Source organism: Rhinolophus sinicus, chromosome 6 (genome assembly GCF_057876585.1).
Source record: "Rhinolophus sinicus isolate RSI-liver-muscle chromosome 6, RSI-T2T, whole genome shotgun sequence".
Lineage (NCBI taxonomy): Eukaryota > Metazoa > Chordata > Mammalia > Chiroptera > Rhinolophidae > Rhinolophus > Rhinolophus sinicus.
Window position 1 is genome coordinate 7,769,297 of NC_142506.1, and position 21,738 is coordinate 7,791,034.

Sequence of the window (21,738 nt, forward strand, 5' to 3'; positions counted from 1 at the left end):
TTGCACACATTGTTTTAAACAATTGCTACTTTGAATTTTGCTTTTGCACTTTAAAAAAATAGCATAGATATTGCTCTCCAGTTTTGCCATCTTTGTGATTTTAAGGGCCGTATAATAGTACCATCAAATAGATGTTCCTTAATTTATAAACTACTTTTATGTTTACAAACATAAAATGATTGGGTCTACATGGATTGCTTGCATCCTGGCTGAGACCGTCAGTGCAGTAATCAATCCACTTTGAGTCACTAGCCTATTGAGCGCTCACCTTGGGATCGAAACCTGCATTTTCTACATGAAGCTGAGGTGATCTCCGTATGTAGGTGACACTTGGAGAGGAGACTTCGGTAGGTGGCATGTAGTGAGATTCTTGGACAAAGGGAATGAAGCCGCCTTCTTTTGGAACTTGTGCTGCCATTCTGCTTTAAGACGCCAAAGCACTGCTAGCCGCGAAGTGTAGAGTCACGGTTTTTGGGGAAATTGTTCTTTCGGCTGCTCTGGCCAGCTCAGGGCTGGTGGCTTACTGGGTTAGAGAGAGAGACAGAGAGACAGAGAGAGAGAGAGAGAGAGAGAGAGAGAGAGAGAGAGAGAGAGAGAGACTTTCCTAACCTCTCCTGTAACACACACCTTAGCAGGGGGTTTTCCCTAGGAGAAAAGTCTAGCAGTCATAGCTGAGCTCACTGCTCTCGGGAAGGAAGTGTATTCTACCCAAAGATCCCTCAGGTTTTCCCAACACACACTCCCTTTGCACCCCAGGGATTCTAGTCCCCTAGCTTCTCCTTGCCCATGCTCACCCCTCTTTCTTAAAATACCTTTCCTTTCCTTTGATGTCGGAGAACATTTCCCCTTGAAAGCCAGGTGAAACGTCACCTTCTCCGGGGCGTTCCCGCCGACTTCCCCAAGCACAGCTTCTAGAGCCTGTTGTGTTCGTGGCCTCCTTACACTGTCATTATGGTTCACTTGTGCTGCACCAGCACTGTCACCACCTGGCATGTTTCTGGCAGGAAAGTGTTGACCTTTTCTCATGTTTGGACTCACAGAGAGAGGCAAGCACATTGCTTAGCACATGCTAAGCACTTAATAAATTCCTGAATGAAATGAAATATTTGTGTGCACGAATAGCTACGTAACAATTCAAGAATACAGTTACCATGCCGGCCCGGTGGTTCAGGCGGTTGGAGCTCCGTGCTCCTAACGCCGAAGGCTGCCGGTTCAATTCCCACATGGGAAAGTGCCAGATGGCTCAGTTGGTTGGAGCGCATCCTCTCAACCACAAGGTTGCCAGTTCGACTCCCACAAGGGATGGTGGGCTGTGCCCCCTGCAACTAGCAACGGCAATTGGAGCTGAGGTCCGCCCTCCACAACTAAGACTGAAAAGACAACAACTTGACTTGGAAAAAGTCCTGGAAGTACACACTGTTCCCCAATAAAGTCCTGCCCCGCCCCCAAGAAAATACAGTTACCTTAGTAAAAATCGGAAGGGGTTCAGATTACCACTGTGTTCAAGTTTTGAAAAGGGAGAAACTACACAGGCTGGCATGTCAAAGGTGGTCCTGGGTCCAGTTCTCCAAGCACTGCTGGTGTCTCACAGTCCAGCCTTGTGGCACCCAGCACCGCCTTCCTAATGAGGAGCTGAGAGCTCTGCACCAACCGGGGACCCATGTCCACCTGCACAGGTGTTGGGTGATCCCGGGGTTGTCACAGGCCCTGCAGTGTCTCCACAACAGGTGAAACGTGGAAGGGGCAGGAGACATGAGGCATCAGCAGTTTCCTCTCACAATGTTGGAGACTCCGTTTAGTCTCCCTGCCTGGCTGCCATTCCTCATTTGATTTGCCATGAGGTTCAGCCCAGCCCTGATTCTGTCAAGTCTCATTGTATTTTTCTCCCAACTGGAGGTAGCACTCAAGAAACAGCATGTGTTTGTGTGTCTGTTTACCTCCACACCATGTCACGTCCTGGTCATGGGACCGACCCTCTGCCTTTGCCAGTTGTTGTAGTGATATTTGTCTTCTCATCAGTTTTACCGGGGGCTAGAATCGCACAGCTGTCACACACACAGGTGTATAGCAACAGGAGCACATATGGCAATCATAGGACTGCCTCAGTTTCCTTGTAGTATATGAAATAATGAATAATGTCACCTTGCAAGGCTGTTATAAAAAACCAAGATCAATGATCTTTACCAAGTGTCTCTGTGTGCCTGTCTCCATGTGTTGTTATTATGGAAAGCATGTAGCTTGATGACTAGGCCCTTTGCTTTAGAGCAAGACATTGCTGCACTTGATTCTCTGGTCCTGCCATTTAATATCCCTGCAGCCTGCAGAGGTGTGGTACCTACGGGGCCACTCTGAGACTAGATGAAGTAACAGAGCAGCATTCCAGTCAGGCTCTCCAGGGAGCAGAGGCTCACTTCAGCTCACGGAGAAGTGGTGACGGTGGGTGGGGGTGAGGCCCAGGACACCCCCTGAGCTCGCAGTGACGTCACCTTTTTCCATGTATGTTTCCTCTTCCTCACACTTGCCTGGCCTGCACTGCCTCTGTTTTGTATTTCTTTCCTCTACTGCTTAGTCATAGTTTGTGTTTCTTCAGTAAGGCTTACATACCTGGTCTGTCACGGCCTTCCCTCCATCACCTTTTCTTTCCTCTTTTCTATTCAGATTCCTGAGAGGGTCGGATCTGCTTGGCCCAGGTCATCTTTCTTTTCTCCACGCACATCCTGGGTTGCTGGGAAACCCCTGGGTCGGGCTCCCTTCCCTGGTCCGGTTTGCAATAGCCAGAGGAAAGTGTGGTCCCTTGCTATAAATAAAACCCGGCTCTCTCTTACCTGAGTTGGGGTTTTCTAAAGCTAGGTGTTGTGGTCAACACACACAGTCGGACACTGTCTGCCAAGTAAATGGGAGCTCTTCGTGTGAATAAACATGTTTAAGCATTTGAGGGGATCTTTTTCTGTGTTTCCATGTTACACAAAAGCGGAAATATTGTTGAGGCAAAGGGTTAAAGATAACTTTTGGTTCCAGGAACTATTTCTTCTCTCTGGATGCAAGGCAGACCTCTGGTTGGAATGTAACAAACTCTGGTACAATGAGTCAAGACTTCCACTGGTTTGCATTTTTCATGAGCGTGTCATTCAAGGAAATCCTGGCTTTTGGGTCATGGAACAGGCCTCTCTGTTTATCCTTCTGCAGAAGTAAAAAATTTGAAGCATTTCATAATTCATCTGAAGATAAACTTGTATTTGAGGTCTGTTCTCTTAGAGCTTTTGGGGGGGATTTTCAGTGGAACCTATTTTATAAATATTTTCAAAATCTTGTGATAGCCTTTATCCCAACATGGATTGTGGGAAGTGAGGGGTTCTTACAGTCTAAATATTAGTTAAAGACATTTGAGAAACGAGGAATTCCAACTGACATTCAAAGACTACTTTCTTCATACTTACTAAAGAATTACTTTTCATCCCAAGTATTTAATGAAAAGGACAGTGAATAAACCTGTAACCTATCCAAAATCCCACACGTACTCTTTTTTTTTTTTTTTTAAGCAGCACTGGGAACATGAAGACAATCTATGAAATACATTTTTTTCCCCTCACATTCTGGTTGTTAGCTAATGAGAAAAGTACGCATAGTTTATATTGTCTGTTTATATTGTTTTATTTTTGGAGCTTAGAGTCTTTTTTTTTGGAGTAATTGGAAATTTCATTTTTTTGCCTTCTACACTTGTTAGCCATATTTACTTAGGCATTGTGCAAGTTATTGATTGTGCACATACAACGTGTAAGAATTGTGATCACTGCTGGGGGTCACCTATCAGTAGTTATGGAACTGAAACAAAATCTACGTTAGGGAGGGAGGGGGCTCAGTCTTCTTGACTATAATCCTGTCCCCTCAGGAATCTCCCCACCCAAAGTCCCCTGCCTGCTCTACACATACCGCTTGCATGAACTCTTGAGATTTTATTGTGTGTCAGAGATTCTTACTCTGTGCCAACTACGGGTGCTTCCACCTCGGTGGTTATCAGCCTCTAATTTAAACAGACCAGAGTGGTTATTAGACATCCCATGTATGAGGTCTGCCGGGCAGCCTTTTCTCATAATCAGAGATACCCTAGGTTCCCCCAAGCCTTCCCCACCCATCCCTACCCCACCCCCATGCATACGCGGCACCCCATTCCAGTATCCCTCAGGCATCCCATCACTCTACACCTCTCTTCCTAGTCCCTCTCGAAACTTAGGAAGGGTTGACATTATGGGGTGATGAGGTCATCATGTTAGGTGAAAGTGGCATAAAGGCAGCAATACCCTTGAAAATTGCTTAAAAAGATCCCATGTTCATGGCTACCACATTCACGGTCTTGTTTTTCTTCTAGTTCACTGTTTTGTTCATTTGAGCACCAGAGAAAGTGGTTGGCTTGCATTTAGGAAGACACTGTAGAAATGCAAATCCTCCCGCCGCCCTCCCTCTCCCCGTTCCTGCCCATTATAAAAAACTGAAATGTCTGGAAGTCATGTGAGGCAGTGTGGCATAGCTAATTAGAGCGAGAGCATGACAAGATAATGACGGTTCATTAGTTTGGATTTTAAGAACAGCGTTTCTAATTTATGCTAATTTTGCTTGAAATTTTTGTGTAGTCATAACCCACCCATGAAAGGCCCTTGCTGGGTCAGAGCCCTGCTGTCTCGTGTCTCGTTTTGCCCATCTCTTCCTTAGATATTAGCTTCAGAGTGGAGAGAAAAAAAAGTCAGACAGCAGCAGAGGCCTTGCAACCAGGGCGATTTCACTGGAGTCTCACAAAAGGGGTCTGGCAAGGGTTTAAAGTGAATTTTAAGCACTTAAGCATCCACTTGGAGGTTTTCTTTCCAGAGCAGCAACTCATGAGAAATTACTTCAGTTATTGGCTGAAATGAAAGGGGACACATTTAAAAGGAGTAGAAATAGGAGAATGTTTGGAGCTTGTTGGGAACAAATAAAGACTTTGGGGAAAATCCCAAGGGAGAGTTCTCTGATACTTAGTAATCCCAAGGCCTGGAGGAAGAAAATCCAGCCCTTTTTAATGGGTGAGTCATCCCTTCATTTCTCTGAATTACGGGCAGATTGTTCTTTCTTAAATTAACTCAGGTCATGAATTTTGTGAACCATACTCTGTGGGGAGAATTTTTTTCTTTCTTCTTCTTACCCCTAACCTTCAAAACATTTTTTTAAAAAAAATTCCATAAGTAAATGGACAGATGCCCTTCTGGAATTTATTTTTTAAATTGATGGGGAAAATAAGGGCGAGGCTCCCAGGCCACTTGCTCCAGAGTTGAAAAAACTTAAACATGAGAATTGAAATAAGGGCATTTGGACATTTCTTGGGGGCTGTTTTTAAGGACAACATCAACAAGTCGGTCAACCATCATATATTATGTATCTACCATGAGAAGCCAAAATCATTGCCGTAAATAGCCGTAAGTATGGACTTGCATTCTCAGAACTAAAAGTATGTTGATTGAATACCTGCTGTTTACCGGGTACAGTCAGTAATACCTCCTGTAACCACCTGCTGCGTCCCTGACTCGCCCGTTAGCTGTGACATAGTGTGATGAAGTTCCCAAGTCTAAGAGGGCGGAGGGGACTTGTACGAACAAAATCATGGAGAGGCAGAGCCCGAAATCAGAGCCAGGTCGTTGGGGCTCCGACGCCGCTCTTGTTTCCACAACAGTCACATGAAACAATTGCAGAGCAGAGACAGAGATACTCAAGTGCTGAAATATGTCCACGGGACTGGATGAGGGTGAGGGATATTCAGGGAGGTCTGGGAGGCTGCACGGCTGGACTGACCGTGTAAATTACCCCAACTAGGACGATACATTTATTGTGGTTTGACCGGAACTGGGTTTGCACCACTCATCTGTTCGCGTGGCTTTGTCACCGGGTAGTGAGGGAGCTGCTTGTTCACTTTTGAGAAGTGGACTCATTCGGAGGCTGTCTGGGGCATCTAAATAGAAAGATGTCCCTCGGCGTTGTACTAAGTGGCACTGTAGCCGCTAGAATGCCTCTGAGAGGGGGAGCTTTCCTTGAGCGTGTGCCTTCGTCGCTGAGCTCGGCTCACCCAGGCCCACGGAGCCGCTGCTTGACAGAAGAAGCAGCACGGGCTTTTGGCAACAATTAGTTTTTATAAAATTATCGATTATAAGCTGGATACTTTCATAGAGTCCTCCAGCTCCATTTTTTTAACATCGGTATTTGAAGTGGGAACCACTTGTTAAACCATTAATATCCCTTTAATTTTCCTCCCAGCAGTATATTAAAAAACCATTCAATGGAAATCTGTCCCCTCCCTTTACAATATAACTCCATCCACAAAATGTAATTTAATAAAAGCTTTTATATGTATTTATCAACAAGATGTTGAATTTTCTTTATCATTCCTGCCTTCCAGCCATATTTTTTTCTTAAATATTTTCTAAAATTCAGTACATGCTTTGCTTCTAGGTGAACACAATTTGCCTTGGTAAACTGGCACCAAATGTCACAGTAAATGTTTTGTTTTTAACTTGCTCACTATGTTAACAAACAAAATTTTCTGAAGTGTTTGTTTTGCCAGTAAAGCAGATGTCCTAAGTGCCTTATGATAGGAAACACCAGGCCTAGGAGAAATAGCTCCTTTCATTTGCTTTTACAACGAAATATGTTTGAGGTGATAGAACACCTGTCACCAGAATAATTTTTTATAAATTAACTTTTGATTTGGGAGACCTGAGTTTTGAGACAGCATTTCTTACCCAAGTGGGATCAGAACGAGTCACGTAGTCTGTCTGCGCCTGCATTTCCTCAGAGGAAAGATGGTGATACTGTTTGGGCAGTGGGAGAAATCAGTTGCAAAACAGTGAAAGGGAGAAGAAACGACGCGGTGGTGTTTTATTTTGGAATAATGTTAATATCATTTGTCACCATCCTCCCTCGCTGGTTATTGCATCGGTTGCTGTTAGATTGGTCGCTGCTACTTAAGACCCATCAGCATTTTGGGCAGTGACCTTCTCAACAGAGGACAGTGTGCAGTCTCCTCTCTATACACAGGCAGCACACGCTCCCGGGCTGCGTTCTTGTCAGGTCTGAATCGACGTTTCCCTCAGTGCGGTCCATAGTGAAGACACGTACGCTCTAGTGTTCATTAGCAGAGCAGTGGCTTCCACACTTCTGTGCACCTCGTTTGTAAAACCTTTTTGAGCATACGTTCCATATGGACATACGGATATGGACACACATATGTATATGTGTGGATTCCATATGGACACACACGTGGATAGCCTTCTGTACTACGTACTGTGTGATGATATAACATTAAAAAATACCAACGGATGTGCTAATACTTTTCTTCCCACTCTACAGTGCGCTGTCTGTGTACATTCCAGGGAGCTTGCCAATCCACAGAGCTCGTCTGAGTAGATGGTTTCATATCTACACATCCCTTTGCTCTTCCTTCCATAGTAGTGCCTCCGGCCATGTAAAAATGGTTCTTGCTAACTCTACCCCTTGGGAACCTTAGAAAAACATGAATCAAAGTACCTGCACCTACACATTCCAGCTAATGTTTGTTGAGAGTTATCACTGTTCCAGGTACCGCGCGAAGCACTTCATTCACCTGGTTACCTCACTCAATCCACAGAACTCTGTGAGGGGTTACTGAGGGAGAAACTGAGGCACAGCTGGGGTACCTGACTGGACCAGGTTGTGTAGTTAGTAAGTAGTGGAGCTAGAATTGGACCCCAGGTAGTCGGCTCTTAAGCACCATGTTGAAATCCCAACATTTCGTTGGCAGTTACGTGATTCTCCTTTTTAGATAAACTTGTGTGATTAAGACTAAATAGCTATAAACCCTCAGTACCATATTTTGAATCATAGCATCACGGCCCAGACATACAGGTCTAGTGGGACATTATAGCAGCTCAGAGCTGGTAGGAAGCTAAAAGGCTCATAACCAGCTCAATGGTTCCTGATCTGTTTGCCAGCAAAAATGGCTCTATTACAAAGTAGGATAAATTTCTGATCAATTCTAAAGATCCTGAAAAGATGTGTCTCAGGCAACTCCTTTCTGATCTGGGTTCTCATTCTTTTAAGGAGCTCATTGTGATACAAAATGGAAATGGTATTTTCATGACTATTTTTTGGCCTTTAAATACCTGGTTGTACCTATAATTATTATTTTTCTAAGAATGGAGCTGAAATTGCCTCAGGATGAAAGAGCCATGGTGCTTGTGGGTGGGTGTGCTACGCCGAACTTTAGAACTACAACAGAAATTAGAGTTTCACAAGGTAATTGCTGTGATTACAGTTTTCTTTTTGGCCCCAGACAGGAGCTCTTGAAACACAATATTCTACTAATTTTTTAAATGTGCAGTTTGCAAGGCAACAAGGAAATTACTCAGAGTAGGTACTAGTCTTCATTTCTCTTCGCAAGTTATCTTGTTGGGTCTCTTGCGATTGCTGAGGAAACAGCAGACGTTGAATATATTACAAGACACTGTTAAAAGGCTTTAAATTTTTAATACTAGATCAACCTTGTAATATTGTATAAGGAAATTATTTTAAAAGAAACTTTTCTTACTCATAACAATCCTAGCGAGCAATCGCTTTTAAACATCTCTGTGTATCTTTCTAAACTTTACATTTCTGTAATAATTCACATATTTATAATATATGTACTTTTACATTGTAAAGAATGGTATTTCATAGTTTTTGCGCATATCACATAACAGACCCTCAGTAAATGGCAGCCCTTATCCTTTCTAATTGTTGCAGTCCTAATTTTTAGTGACCATATAATAAGCCCTCCTACTATTTGTTTCGTGTTTTGCCGTTTCCCTGTGTTGGATTTAGATTATTTCTAGCTTTTTACATGGTAAAAACTGGTGACATGTTTTCTAGTGTCTTCTTTTTCTTTATTACTGAGGGAATGTTGGTAGTTTTGATAGGATTTATCAGGAGTGGGGTTACTGTGTCAAATGTAAGAGCATGTTGTGAGCTGGATACAATTTGTCCTTTCCATCCATTGCGACTATTTCTCTGAAGCCTCTCTGTTCATTGTTTTTATCATTTTTCCTATTTTTTTACAGCTTTAAAAGGATAAAAAAAAGCACTTAAGTATTGTTTTACTTGGAATTTTAAAATTACCAGTGTAACTGAATTATTTGCGTGTGTTCATTTTCAATTTCTTGTTTTAATGTCTTTTGTCTTTATTCTTCTGGATCTCTATGGCAGCAAAATAAGAATTCCACGTCCTAATTATACGTTACAGACGTCAACTTTTTTCTTTTTGTTGTTGTTGTTGCAATTATCTTTCCCTCCTAGTTCTTTTATCTCAGTTTTGCTAAAAATTGATTGAAGCCATTTATCTTTTTCCTGATAGTATCTGTTGTTGACGTTAGAAAATCATTAGACCACTTTAACTCATATACGTAGTATATTTTTTGAAGTTTAACTCTTTTAGATTTTTTTAAAATACAGAATATCCTATATTGATGTCCCAACATTGTTCTACAGATGTGCAAAAAAAAAAAAAATCTGATTTTAGTTAATTAAGTTACTTTAATTGAGAATTGCTGGGTTATAAAGTTATACATGTTTTTAAATTATCCCAGTCTTTGGTATTCTGATGTGTATTTCATAGCCAGAAGAAAGGCATAGTTAGCATATGATGTGTTTTACAAATTTGTTATGGCCTCTTTTTTTCCCCAGAATACTTTCCAGCATCTCTCAGAAACAGTTTTCTACAGTTCACAGTGTGGGAAATGCCACTTTAGTTCATTTCATTGTTTTTTAGCAATAAATCAATCTTTTCAACAATCAGTTTTTTTTTCATGAGAAACAGCCCTTCGTTTTTAGTAATCAGCTTCATGCAAATGTATAGCTGGGGTTTCTTGGTCTCCTCTGTCAAATTAGGTCTGTCTTTCTTAATAAAAAACATGGCTTAATAATGACCAGATCTGCAGTCAGCAGCAGCTCTGAGGTTTGTTGTGGAGAACACACCAGAGATCTAAACCTGAAACAAAGATATCACCCATGGCTTAGAACTTGTATTTGTTCCCTTCCAGCTTCTGTCCTCAGAAGCTGGAGAGATGAGCCACCTGCAGAAAGCTTAGTGTTTGGCACACTTGGGCATGATAAGAAGTGGAATAAAACATGTTTTTTAATCAGAGAGGCCGTCATCAGATGTGGCAGAAAGAACACAGACCTTGGAGTTAGACTTTCCGGGTGTAAAGCCTGGGTTTGCCATTTCCTAGTTTTGGCCCTGGACACTTGCTCTGACTCAATTTCTTTATCAAAAGGCATTATTAGTGTTTGTTTTATATGCTTGATAGAGCCTTTGAATACAAAATTCAAGATGAAGTTTTCAAAGCGTTTCTTGGAGGACAAAGGATGTAAAAAGGGGAGACAGGAGTGGCTGGGATTAGACTCTGAGCCCAAAGTGTAGTTTAGTCTTTGAAGTGCATAGAGATCTTACATGGAAGGTCCTTCCCCAGGGCCATTCACTGTGGATGCCAGTTGTGTTACTTTTAAAAAAATTAAAGTGTCTTTCATTTAAAACCAAACCTAATATGCTAAGAGGCTTGAAGCAGCAGCATAATGTCCCTGAACTTGAAAATGTTTGATTTTCAGAAAATCAGAGCCAGACAAGACTGCAGATTGGTCCAGGCTTCCAAATTTACAGATCAAGAAACTGGGAACCGGTGATGTCTGAGGGGCAGAGTCAGACCGGGCTGCTCAGTCAACTCCGATCCTGCCTGGGTTCTTTCTGTGCACTGTGAACGTCTAGATTTCTTGGTGCCAGTGTAGTCTTGGGGTGGGGTCAGAAAGCTGGCGCTACAGCCGGGGAAAGGAAATGAATACATATGTAGTATCTTAAAAGAGTAATAGCTACCATTTGTTGGAGATAGAAATGTAAGGGAAAGTCATTATGGTAAGTGCTCTCCTCGCACTAGGGGATGAAGAGAGTCTTTCTCAGCAGGAAAGGGGGAGGGTGTTACAGAAGGAGATGATGACGACACCCAGTCTTAAAGGCTGAGCACGAGTTTGTAAGCTTGTTAGGAGCTGACGAAGAAAAGGCAAAAGCCAGAAATAGTATTGAGAAAGGAGAGAGTTTAGAAGCCGGAGTCTGGGTTTTAAAGACAGAGAAAGGCTAGTCTGGCGTTGGTGTGGAGGACAAGCGTGGGAACAGCTCGGGCCTGTGGAGGGATCTGGCTGCGCACGTCCGGTCCTCACACCAGCTGCTGGATGGTCTAAGGACCCGCAGCGGAGGCCTGGCAGGGCGTGGTGGTCCGCTGGGTGCAGAGGGTTACGCAAGAGGAAGGAGACTGGGTCCCATCTCCTGCCTTCCTCCAAGGTCCTGGATGGGCGTGGAGGGGGCCGGGAGGCGTTTGGGAGGAAGCGTTCAGTTTGGGGTGTGGGCCTGGAGGAAGAAGTGCATTGAGCCAGAACAGAAATACTTAAGAGAACTTTTGTTTGTGAAATTGCCAGCTCACTGGCTCTTCCCTCTCCAGTCTTGCTCAGTTACCTTCCATTCCCAACACGTCAGCCAGAGTTCTTTTGAAAGTCAGGACGAATCACCTCTTTTTTGTTTGTTTTTTTAACCCCAGTGGCTCTGTATGTCCCTAACCAGTGCCTTCAGAATAAAAGCCAAACTGCTTTCCATGGCCATTCCTCCCTGCACAACCTGGCCCCCTGTCCATCTTTTTATCCTCCGTGCGGCTCCTTGTTTCAGGTACCGGGGCTCCTTGGCGCTTCTCAACACCGAGCGTACCTCTTCTCAGAAACGTTGGTATGTCTTGAGTTGTTTTCTCTCTTCTAACTGCAAACCATCTTATCTTCCCCAGTAGCCCCGCATCCAGTGTGGACCGTGGCCTGTGGGGGGAGTGGGTATTCATGATGGACAGGCCAGGTTGGGTGTTCCTCCCCGACTCCCTCACATTCCTCAGCGTGGTCTCCACACTTGGGACCTTTCCATGGGCCAGAGCTGGATTAGAAATACCAGGCTGAGAAGCTAGCCCTCTTAAGATAAACTCCTGTTTTCCTTGCTGACCCCAACGACAAGCCAACCAGTTCTTTTCAAGGAGTTTTCCACCCATCACTCTCTGTACGGTTTTTCAGCAAGTCACTGACATTTTCAAGTGCATCTAGAGGCTTTCACAAGCCTGTGTGTCTCCGTGTGTTGTCGAGATTAGTTATTAATGTTAAACCTGTTTCTCTGTTTGCGGGTGTTCACGTGCCAGCAGTGATGCCCAGCGTCGGTGTGTAGGTCTCGGAAGGCGGCGGGGTCTGCCCTGCCCAGGGTGCTCCTGAAGCTCAGCGGAAGCCATCTCTGTGGTTTGGACTAACACCTTCCCGGCAGGGCACCGTGGTCAGCCGATGGACCAACGTGCAGTGCTGGGAGGGCAGCGTGACTGGCACACCCCAGCCCACTGCAGGCTGACCTCTGCCCAGTTTGCTTTTGGGACCCCTCCCCTCTGTAACGAGCTCCTTTAGGTTTTCTGCTTCTCTTGGGCCCCTTGTCAGAGAACTCCTGGAATGGGACGGTAAAGGGTTTGAGAGTTGTTTGTCCAGTGACCTGATGACAGAATCCTTGGCCCAGTTTGTGTTTTAAAGGGTCCTCCGTCCTCTAGACCCCACTGTGTCAAGTTGGAAGGTTAGAGAGCATGATGCTTACGAACCCAGGCATTAGGGTCGGGAAGCTCTGTGCCTGACGAGCTGCGGGACCGAGGGCCAGTCTGAGCTTCAGTCTCTTTTATCAGCAAAATACGGGTAACAGAACCTCCTTACAGGTTAGTGTGGGGAGTAAACAAGATCTTATGTATGAAACACGTTTGTGTTATTTTTGTTATCATCGAAGTGGGGAGAAGGGAGGTGAGAGTTAGCTAATGTAAAACTCGGAGGGCGGTTAGAAAGGGAGAGAAGGGAAGAAGGACACACCCGTGTGTGCTGGGATTACATGAGGAAGGCGTGAACATCCGAGGACGGCTAACGTGACCACCGTCACAGGGCCAAGCAGGAAGGGACACCAGGTCTCCCGGCCTCAAAGCCTGTGCTCTAAGCCCCAGCATCACACTTTTCAAGGTGGTGCCTGGCTCCCCAACCAGACCCTGCTGCTTCCAAGTCCAGGGATAAACAGGAGAGGTGAAGGCTGGACCTGTGAATAGGTGAGAGCTGATGCTGGAATATTGGTGACCACGTAGAACTGTGAGCACCCTGGTAGTAACTGGTGCCAGTGGCCTGAGGCCAGCAAGGGTTCTGGCCTCCAGGTGCAGAGAACAAGCTTCACAAAGAAAAGCAGCCGCAGCTCAGCCCTCGGAGATGGGTTAGGTCTCAGTACAGAACACGTGGAATACCCTGCTTCTTTATGATGACAGGTTGGACTTTGAGTCTTGAAGGGGACAGGTTCCACTTTCTCTGTTCACAGGGCAAGAGGCAGGGTGGTGTGGCAAAACGAGGACTGAACAGGAAAGCGACCCTTCTCCTCGCTCATCCTGACCTCTCTGCGAGGGCAGTTACTTCCTGTCTGGGCCGGCTGTTCTCATCCGTAGACGAGGAGACAGTGCGAGTGGGGAGGCAGCCCCTGGTGCATCCTGGAATGCAGTTCCGTGAGGCTTCCTTTGCAGCCTCAGAGTGGTTAATGGAGGGCAGGGTGTTCACCCAAGACCTAGGCCTTCACAGGGAGAATAAAATGGTTTCATCATTGATACCTCATAGATGTGACTGACTTTTGAAAGGCAGGATGATCCCAGGAGATGGAAACGTAAATATTTCTATAATATGTGTCACCCGAGTCAAAAACCTGTGCTGTTGTATTCACCTTAGGTAAGATGGTGCTTCCTTCAAGTGATGGAATAAACAGTTAAGTTTTTAAAGTAAATCACACATAAGAAATAAAGCGTTTTGCGAGGCCCAGTCTTGTTCTGTGACCTTTAATTCAAGATGCATTTAATATAGAGGCAGATTCTTTGGATAGCTGTTTATTGCACCGCTGCACTGGGCCTGGAATAGTTCCTGCATACAAGCTGTGTGCACGCCCAGCGGGCAGTGTGTGCGTACACAGGAAGGTGGGCTCTTGTGAGTTACCGTTTTGTGCGGTACCTTTTCTTTGGCTTGGAAAGTTGATGGGTTGGTGGTATTTTCTTGCATGGATAGAATGACCCTTAGAGTCATTCAGGATGTCGTTCAGCAGTCGTTCAGCAGCTGAAGCTGCTACGTTGAATCTTTGCTATAGATCTGAACTGTGAAGTAACTTGTCAAGTGGAGCCAAAACCCTGAGTAGTTTAACACCTACAGACCTTTGCTTTCTGTGGGTTACATTTCCCTCCATGTAACCGTTCCACTATACGTAGCAGACATGAAATGTTTCTGATTGGAGTCTATGAATGTAGGAGAACCTGAAACTTCAGGACACATTTTATAGTCTAAAACAGCACAAACAGCTTAAAACCTGTGTTTGTGGATGACGTGTCAACTTTCCATTTTTTGGCTGCATTATGCAAATCCAATTTTATTTTAGGTTGATCGTTTCCCCTGTGCAGCAGCCTCATTCGATTCCTATTAATCTTGAAACTAACAAACGATAACATCTTAACCTCTTCCTTTCCTCTAAGCTGCTGCTGCCTTGTGACAACCCTAGTGTAACTGCTGGCATCGTGTAGCTGCCACACAGGGTGATTCTCAGCGCCCCAGACTTCGGCTTCACAAATTAATGGGCTCTATGCTTCCAGCATTTGAGCTACGCTGAAGAGAAAAGGGGGGAGGAGCAGGCTGGGCCCCTTTCGATTGGGGACAGTTTTGAGAGAAGGATTTCAGTAGAGAGGTCAGCTATTGCTAAAGCTCTGAGGTGGGAACATGCTTGGTGGGTTCAGAAACACTGTGGGTGTGGATTAGACATGAGTGGTGGAGAGTGTGGGAACAAAAGTCAGGGGTGGTGGCAGGGCTGGGTCACAGAGGGCCTTGCAGGCAGAAGTGAGAACCTAGATTTTATTCTAGTAACAATGAATCCTTCCTCTTTCCTCCCTCCCTCCTGGCCTTCTTCATTTTCTTCCCTCCTCCCTCCTTCCCTGCTTGTTTTCCTTTCATTCGATTTAGCCAGTTCTTACTGAGCATCTCCTATGTGAAGAAAGAAGCACACATAAGTATTATCCTTTGAGATCTTTTAGTTGATTGCGTAGGGGAAGAGACAGAGGTACCTGAACACCGAGAGGACAGGGAAAGAATGAAATGATACGGGAAGTGTGGATAAAACCCCAGACTAGCAAGGATTACTATTTTATGAGTAACTTCCTTCATCGATCTTACCAAAAGCAGTACCAGGCTTCCCGTTTACTATTGTAGCAGAGGGTTTTGTGGTGGTGTCGCTGTGGCAGGTGGAAGTAAGGGGCATGCAGCTGGGAGGCGGGTAGGTGCGGTATAGGGTTTGCACACTCGGGCCCATGCCTGGTGCAGTCCCGCGTGTGCCAGGCACGGTTACTGTAGGAAGAAGTGAGCGAAGGGCGTAAAAACCCAGATTTGATGATCCTCAGAGCTAATGCTCACTTGCATGGCTCGCCCAGCCCCCCTCTTTTTTGAGGCAATGGACATTTTTCATTGTAGTTCTCTCTCCTGGCACCTTTATTCACAGCACTCTTTGTCACCACATTGGACTGCCTTTGGGCTTACTGCTGCTGCACAGTATAAGTACACACATCCGTGTTCAAGGGTGTGGGGCCTTCGGATGGACAGATAATGCACTGGTTTGGCTGTGAGGCTGCAGGAGAACTTACATCTCTGCTCCATCTTCAGGGAATGTGGATTAGGCACCCACCCCCTCCTGCAGCCTGAGCCCCTGGCTTCCCAATCCCCCCAACACGCACGCACGCGCACAGACACACACACACACACACACACACTCACTCTTTAGCATGACTGCTCAACAAGCTGACGCCTGGAGCAATCAGGGTCTAGCCAAACAAGGCAGAGTACTCTGCCCTTGCTCTTCCTGTTAAAGGGTTTACACGTAGGTGAGTATTTGCTTTGTGGTGGTTATGGGCCAAATGCATCTATTAAACTGCAAGTTTAAAATTACCTCTTCAAGTGTGACTATAAAGTAATAAAATGGAGACACTCCCTTTTTTTTTTCCCAACTGAGTAAAAGCTCTTTTCATTGAAGAAATCACTTTGCTAGCAGGAGTACTCGTTTCAGCGATGGTTTGCTGTCGCTGCTCCAAACAATTTGGAAGTTTCTCTCTCAGAAGCACCTTCCGAGGTGAGGGTAATGATTGATAGCTACCAGGTTTTGAGCACCTGCTCTGTGCTGGCCACCTCCACGTGCATTCATATACTTAATGCTCAGCATGCCTTGAAGGTAGGCGTGATACCCGTGTCCCTCGGCATAGCTCTAAAAATTCTATGCTGCCACTGTCGTCCACTGTTTCCTTTCTCCATAAGTGTACACATAAGATTTGGCTCCAAAGACTTACGCTTAGTGTCAAAAATCTCATCTACTCAGAACAAGTAAGAGCAGCTCTTCCCATTTGAGTACATTGACAAGAAGATGCCATAGACATAGAAAGTAGTTCTAAAATCCCTCATCTTAATGAAGCGTAACAGTAGTGTTGCCATTGCTCATTTGACACAAGTATTGTGTTTCAATAAAATGTTTTTTAGGAAAGTTGTTGGAATAAATAACTGTTTTCAAAACTCACTTAAAATGTGTAAGTTCTGTCTAGCCTATTAAACAGTTTATGCACATATTTACTCTTTGGCTATTCAAAACCCTTAGGGGAAAAATTACAGAGCGCCCCATTTTCTGAGTTCAAAACTTGACTTGATTCAACCATTTGCAAGGCAAGTCTTACTCTGCGCGCTTTTCTGTCTTGTGGAGCTGAGAATACTCTTTGGTCCCTCGTTACTTCATTTCATAAGCATTTACGAGCATTTGCCATCTGCTGGGCACCGGTCATGGGAATTCAGCCATGAGCAGGTAACACGGGCCCCTGACTTTTGGAGCTTCCGTTCCTCTAGTGGGGGAGTCAAATACCATGAAAGTAAGCGTGTCGCCCGCCCGATCATTTCGGGGTGTGGTAGTGCTGTGGGAAAAAGAGCATGAAGTGTGTTAGAGTAACTGGGTGGGCTGAGGTGTGTGCCGACCTAGAAGACCTCTCAGAGGAAGGGACTTTGAATCTGAGGCTTTACAAGAAGAGAGAGCCAGTCCTCTGAAGCGCTTAGAGAGGAGAGTTCTGGGCAGAGGGATCAGCGAGTGCAAATGCCCGAGCTGGGCACAAGCATGGCCGAATCCCCGTACGGCTCCGAGACCGTCTGTTGTGCTCACCGCTCTGACGGGGGGGGGGGGGGGGGGGGCACCATTCGGCCTGGAGGGTATGAAAGGTTCCATGTCCTACCCGGAGTGGCCTCAGACTCTAAGGAATCTTTCCGCCTTATGTCTGGCTTGTATCATTTGTGCGGAAGCCTCTGGTTGCCAGCTCTCACAGAATGCTTCTGGCAGTATGGTTTCTCCATCATTCCCCATCTTTGCACCATGTGTCTTCTCTGTGTATTCGGATGACCAAACTTGGTAAGACTCGGCGCAAAATAAAAGTCACAAGTTCCCCATCAAGGTTGGAAGTGCTTTTCTAGGTCAACGCCCCTGCTCTTTAGTAACGTGGAGAATGTGAAGTTGCTGTGTTGCAAAATTTTAAATAGGGAAGATGTTATTCTATTATTAGAGATAAGCCTATTCTCCTGGATTTGTGTGTTTGTTTTTTCATCCTCCTTCCCTCTCTGCGCCTCTCCACACACCCGTACCCTTTCGAGTTGTTCACTTCAGACGCATACTTAAAAGTGCGGGCAGTTATAACAGACTTTCAATGGGTTGAGAGGTCTCATAATGTTCCAGCCCATATTATCTGCCCCTTTTTTCTTTGCCTGTATTTAATTTTACGTGGACATTTGGAAAGATGTCACTGCAGGTGTTGCTCATCTAGTGGTTGAGGGCATGGCACGCTGTAGCACGTTGAGACGCGTTATTTCTGGAGGGAGTCCTGTTGGATGGAATGACTGTCCCTGCAGTCTCTTAAACACAGAGCCCTTAAAAGTCCATTTTACTTGTTTTTGCCAGTGGCCAAATACCAGAGTGTGAAAAGAGAAGTGTCACCCAGACTGAACTGTGACCGGAGCTGTCAAATGCAGATGTTATTAATAACCTTTAAATGTAAGGGTGTGAACTTTACACCCTGTCAGTCTATACATGAGTTAGTAAAAATTCAACATAAATTCTGAGAGTTTTCCTCAGAAAGGGGTGAGAAAGGGGAAGCAGATCGCCAATCTCACGATGTCACGGCCAAGGTCTTCCACAGCCCTTGGCTCATGGGGAGGCGTGAACTCTAAATACGCATACACGTGGGTGCCCACTCACTCCTTTCCCTTTGGGAAGGCCCATCCTTACATGGCCATCACTCCCAAAGCCGAACTGGTACATTATTTTCTTCCAGAAACAGATGTTTTTTCCTTTCTCAAAAAAAAAAAAAAGAATTAAGAAATGGTAAGATCAGGAAGAAACACGGGCGTGCTTTCCAGAATGGCCAGGCGGCGGGGTTGGTAAAGCAGACCCTGGTTCTGCTCTTACTTGATATGTGACACGTGGCAAGCAGTTTTACTTCTCTAAAGCCCAGGGTTTTTACTCGGGGGGCGGGAAGATGGCAAGAATATGTATATAAAAAACAAATGGTGGCTATTATTAGGATTATTTTGTAAGCGTCCTTGCCACAAAAGCAGTTCATCAAAGGATAAACCCATTGGATTCAGCCTCTTAATGTTTCTGCTTATTTGCATGTACTTGCATTACTTTCTTTCCCTCGCACAATCCTCACAACCTACATGTCTTGTAATTTCTTATCTCAGATTCGTCTCGGAAAAATGGTGACAGTCCCCCCCCCCTCCGTCACGTCCCCCCCGCCGCCCCTTAAGATGAGGCTCTTCTGGTTTCCGTTCATTGCAGATATCTTTGGGAGGCAGGACGGGGTCACTGCTCGTGGTTAGATTAGGTTCAGTTGTCAAGACTTGGGTTCAAATTCCAGCTCTGCCACACTGGGCAAGTTAAACTTGCTAAGCCTCTATTTCCTCATCTGTAAAAATGAATTTAAGAGTAATACTTATTTCATAGGGTTTTTGTGAGAATTAAGTGAGGTAATCTATGTAAAATCTCAGCACCCTTTACAATTCATGCTAAGTAAGCATTTATTAAAATGTTATCTTCCCTCTTCTCTCTAAAGTACAAATCTCAGATCTTTGAAATAACTCAAACTTGGTCTCTTCCCTGAAACTGTCTCATAAAACACGGTTTCCGTAAGTGCAGTATGCAGGGTCCCGGGTGTTACATGAGATGATTTGAGGTACTAAACAGATGAGCATTTTGCACAGTTCGAGATGCAGTCATTTTTAGGGTACCTGCTATTAACGGTAAATGATCCTTGTTTTCTTTACCATAGCTCTTTTTGGTAGCTCTTTACGATGTATTTACATGTAAACAGGATGCAAATGGATTGAAAGAAAAATATTAATTGGCGATGCAGGTAGGAGGGGGCTGTGAGAAGACTGCAGAGGTGGAATGTCAGTCGTGGCCGCGGTGGAAACAGTGTTAGACTTGCAGCCTGAAAACTGGTTTTTAATCCCAGCGTCCCGTTAGATTTGGGATTTGGTAGACATGGGTGTGCAGAGTGGCGTTAGCACTTTGTGGCACTGTGACTTTGGCCAAGTTAGTTGATCGTTACCTCCTTCCCTCCCTCCTTTCCTACAAGTGTTTATTGACTGGCCGACCACATTTCCTTACCTGAATAATGCAGATGCTGCTTCACAGGGTTTCTGTAAAGATGCAATGCAAAGAAAGAAGGCACTGAAAGCATATGTATCTTATCCATTTGGTGTGTCTTCTATACCAAGCTCACGTCTGGTGTAGTAAGTGCTCAGAAAGCTGTAGTTCTTGGGGTTGCAAATGATAGCATCCCAACTTCAACTAGCTTGAAACCCAAGGATTTATTGTCTCGTGTATTCGGTCTACGGGAAGGTGCGCACTGGAAGCAAGGACTCAACTCAGATGCCACCAGGACCCTCTCTGCCTCTTTTCTCTAGTGCTCTGTCTCCATTGACATCATTGCATCTGGTCAGGTTCTTTTTGCACTGCTAGAAACAGACCGATTGGTGGCCCCCAGGCTCACCTCCCCAGAAAGGGACAACAGCACTTTGTGGTCTCTGTTCCCAAGCCCGGAAATCCTAGGAAGGGCCCTGAACTCAGCAGGGGTCAGGTGCCCACTTAGCCAGCCATGGGTGCCCAGAGAACAGGAGCCAAAGGAAAGGGCAGCTCATGGGTGGACCCCATGTTGACAGAGTCTGGAAAGACCGTTTTGCAAGAGATGGGAAACATCTACCCCCTTCAACTGCCTGTGGGCTCAGGGAGGGGAAGTACTTCATTCACCTCTGTGGGCTTCAGTGTTCTCATCTGAAGTGTTGAGGTTTAGGTGATGTCATGGCGGTCAGTGCACATGCACTGTTTTCAGGTGTCATATATGCACGTGTATTATTAGTGCTGTTACTCCTGCCCTCCGAATCTTGACACACCACCCAGGGTTTCCCAGCCTGTGGATCACTGATCTTCTTCGGGAGCAGAGATGGGCACAAAGTTATTTTAAGAGGTTAGGTCAACGTTCTATATGTATACTGTATTGAAAATGGCCCGTTTTAAACTTGCTTTTGAAGTGTAATACACGTTCTGGAAAAGAGTGCATATGCTAAATGCACAGTTTGATCAATTTTCACAATCAGAACGCAATCCAATCTACCACCTGGATTAAGAATCAACAGTGACAGCCCCGTAGATGCCCCCCACTTATAACACAAGTAGGTTGATGTGTTGATTCATCATGTAAGAAATCCTTTAAAAGCACTACCATATCACGGTAGCATTTCCTTGCTGTGCTTTGTTAGGAAACAATATTAAAATACACTGGCATTATGTCATAGAATTTTTGTTTTTCACACTGTAAGGGATCCTCAGATTTAAAAGTGTTGGTAAAAGCTCTTCAGGTCACTCTTACTTGTTAATAAACCCATAAGTGTTTTCTTTCTGGCTGAAATTAACCACTAGGTGATAGATGCGCTTTGTTCCCTGGGTCTGTGCATGCATGCCTTTCTGCCTTCCGGGTTTGCAAATTCTCTGAGAGAAGGAGGCCCGGGTTCCGATTTCCTAGGTGTCTTGTGTTAGGATAACAACTGACTGGCAGCCCCATTACCCACATCACTCACTGGGCTTTATGGAGTGACTGCGTTTATCCCGAGAACAGAACTACTCAGATCCTGCCACTTCCAGTCTCTGCAATGGTTCACTGTTAATAAACATGTCAGTTTTCTATTGCTGCACTACTCAGCAAAACAAATGCAGTTACGAATAGGCTTTTATTTTTTAATTTACCAATTTTTCCAATGTATCTTTCCCCCTCTGTTTTTCTCTTTTAGGCTCTAGACCAAGATAGAACAGCTTTACAGAAAGTGAAGAAGTCTGTTAAAGCAATATATAATTCCGGTCAAGGTAAGTAGTTACCGAAGCAGATAACATGATTTATATATACATATAAAGTCTATAGTTTTCTCTATTATTTGTAAGATGCTAAGTTTATAGAAGACATTGTACAAGTAGAAGAATCAGTAGGTCAAAGAAATTCCATTTTTCTCTTTTTTTCTGTCTCTTCTATTAGTCCAAAC

At 44.8% G+C, this 21,738-nt stretch overlaps 1 protein-coding gene across 7 annotated transcripts in view; it reads left to right on the forward strand.

Moving 5' to 3' along the window:
* ASAP1 (ArfGAP with SH3 domain, ankyrin repeat and PH domain 1) overlaps positions 1-21,738 on the forward strand; it is a 293,346-nt gene that overhangs the window by 150,799 nt on the left and 120,809 nt on the right. For 6 of the 7 annotated variants that reach the window (XM_074316678.2, XM_088798947.1, XM_088798946.1 and 3 more), the window contains one exon: positions 21,493-21,565. The exons of the other annotated variant lie outside the window; for it this stretch is intronic. In XM_074316678.2, coding sequence (XP_074172779.2) covers positions 21,493-21,565 — 73 coding nt within the window. The remainder of the gene's footprint in view (positions 1-21,492; positions 21,566-21,738) is intronic. 7 annotated transcript variants of the gene reach the window in all.